Below are 2,313 nucleotides of genomic sequence, written 5' to 3'. Positions count from 1 at the left end.
GTTTTTGTATTCAAAATATTTTATTGTGGAAACGGTTGACCTAATTATTGTGCAGCCAATCAAAGTTGATTTTTCCCTTGGGTTGCTATATAACCTTTCAGTTTTGTCATTGCTGTGGTGTTACTGCTTGGTACTGTGAAATATAACACCAATAAAGATGCTGTGTTCTTTACAATAGCTCTGCTTGATTTTCCAAGGCAAATAGTGTAGAAAATTCTTGTCACTGTTTCTGATTTTAGCATTGTGATATTGGCCAGCGTATTATAGCTGCATTCACTATAAGTGCTATTGACCGAACATCAAGAACTATTGCAATTGGCTTACTACCTGGTGTAACAGTTGGGAAAAGGCACCATCGAGTCTGTTTATCGACTCGCCCTTGAGTCTGTTTATTGGCTCACTCTCGAGTCTGTTTATCGGCTCACCCCCGAGTCTGTTTATCAACTCACTCACGAGTCTGTTTATCGGCTCACCATCGAATAGGTTTATCGGCTCACTCTCGAGTCTGTTTATCGACTCACCCAGGAGTATGTTTATTTGCTCACCCACGAATCTGTTGATCAGCTCACTATCGAGTCTGTTTATCGGCTCACCCAGGAGTATGTTTATTTGCTCACCCACGAGTCTGTTTATCAGCTCACTATCGAGTCTGTTTATCGGCTCACTATCGAGTCTGTTTGAATCTATAATATGACCTGACCAGGTCAGGTCATATTATAGATCTGCTACCGGTAACACATGCAACCCGGTACCACCTGCCACATGGGAAAGGGTTGGTGGAAACCCCCGAGGGCGGATGAATCTCTTCTAAGAAATCAACGGCCATCTCCCACAATGGAATGGAACCCCATCAAGGCGTTGGATGCCCTGTACTACAGGCTTCTTCGGCAGCTCCTGCACCCCTGATCTTCCTCAATGTATCGGCTGTGCCTTTTCTCTGGCCCAGGATGATCTGAGATGAGAGAAGCACTTGATCAGTGTTAGGACCACAAAAGTCTGCTTTAATAGTCCTGGCGGTTTGTTTTTCACAACTCATCTGCTAATTTGAAATGCAGAGGACAGCTGCGGGAAATAGTTACCCGTGATACGTCTTGAATAATGGTGGTAATATTCAAGCACCAGGGGTTTCTCTCTAGAGCGGGAAGGACTTTTTAGGCCTATGGTAACTACCGCCCGCTTTAAACCAGGCAGCCCCTGGTCAATAAGGTGCTCCAGTCCACCAACGGAATACCAGAGGAGGTGCTCTGGTATATCTGCTCAACTTCACCTCAGAAAACAAAAATGATTATTGCAACCTGGAACGTCAGAACGATGATGACCGGAATGTCAACGGACAAAGATTTAGACCCAGAGAATACTACTATCAGGAAAACAGCTACCATAGATTGGGAGCTTTCTCGCCATGGTGTGGACATTGCTGCATTGCAGGGAACACGCCTAGCCGGCACTGGTACAATCAAGGAGGCAAACTATACCTTCTGGTTTGGCAGACCACCTGAGGAGTCAAGAATCTATGGTACTGGCTTTGCGATATCCAACCGACTGCTCTGTAGCTCACAAACACCCTCTGGTGTCAATGATCGCATACCAGTGCTCAAAGTCAACACCAAGCAAGGTACAATCTTCGCTGTCAATGCTTATGCCCCAACTTTAGCTGCAAGCTCTGATGATAAAGACTGCTTTTACCACACCCTGGAAGACACCATCCGCAAAGCCTCCATCTTGGAAAGAGTAATTCTTCTAGGTGATTTCAACGCAAGGATTGGTGAGGATCATTCTAGCTGGCCTGAATGCATTGGGCACTTTGGTGTTGGCAACATAAATGAGAATGGACAGCGTCTATTACAGCTATGCTGCAGAAACAACCTGGTTGTCACCAACACCCTATTTCCGGGAAAACCGCACAGAAAAGTGCCATGGTGTCATCCTCGTTCAAAGAAATGGCATCAACTTGACTTCGTGATCACCAGATCTAAGCATAAAGAAGAATTCCTCAACACACGATCGTATCACAGCGCTGACTGCGACTCTGACCACAGCCTTGTGGTGTCAAAGCTGCGTCTTGAGCCAAGACCATACCATAATCAAATCAAAGCATCAAAGAAGATAGATGTGTCAAACTTCCGGAACCAAAAGCTTCAGGAGTGTTATCATCAATCACTTGATAAGAAGATAGCTGCTATCAATACTCACACATCCCCTGAAAAACACTGGGAGCAACTAAGCTCTTCGATCCACAATGCGCGTTTAGAGGATTTTGGTCTGAAAAAAGGCAAGATCCTGACTGGTATAGCCACTCTCGTGAACTCCTAG

At 45.2% G+C, this 2,313-nt stretch overlaps 1 protein-coding gene across 1 annotated transcript; it reads left to right on the top strand.

Moving 5' to 3' along the window:
• Positions 1-1,314: 1,314 nt before the first annotated feature.
• On the top strand, positions 1,315-2,313 carry LOC137390388 (craniofacial development protein 2-like). Its single transcript, XM_068076720.1, has one exon. It carries the CDS (start codon positions 1,315-1,317, stop codon positions 2,311-2,313), a length of 999 nt encoding a protein of 332 aa, XP_067932821.1.

The sequence above is a fragment of the Watersipora subatra genome, chromosome 3 (genome assembly GCF_963576615.1).
Source record: "Watersipora subatra chromosome 3, tzWatSuba1.1, whole genome shotgun sequence".
Classification (NCBI taxonomy): domain Eukaryota; kingdom Metazoa; phylum Bryozoa; class Gymnolaemata; order Cheilostomatida; family Watersiporidae; genus Watersipora; species Watersipora subatra.
Note: the sequence above shows the minus strand (reverse complement) of the source record. Positions and strands in the feature narration are given on the sequence as shown.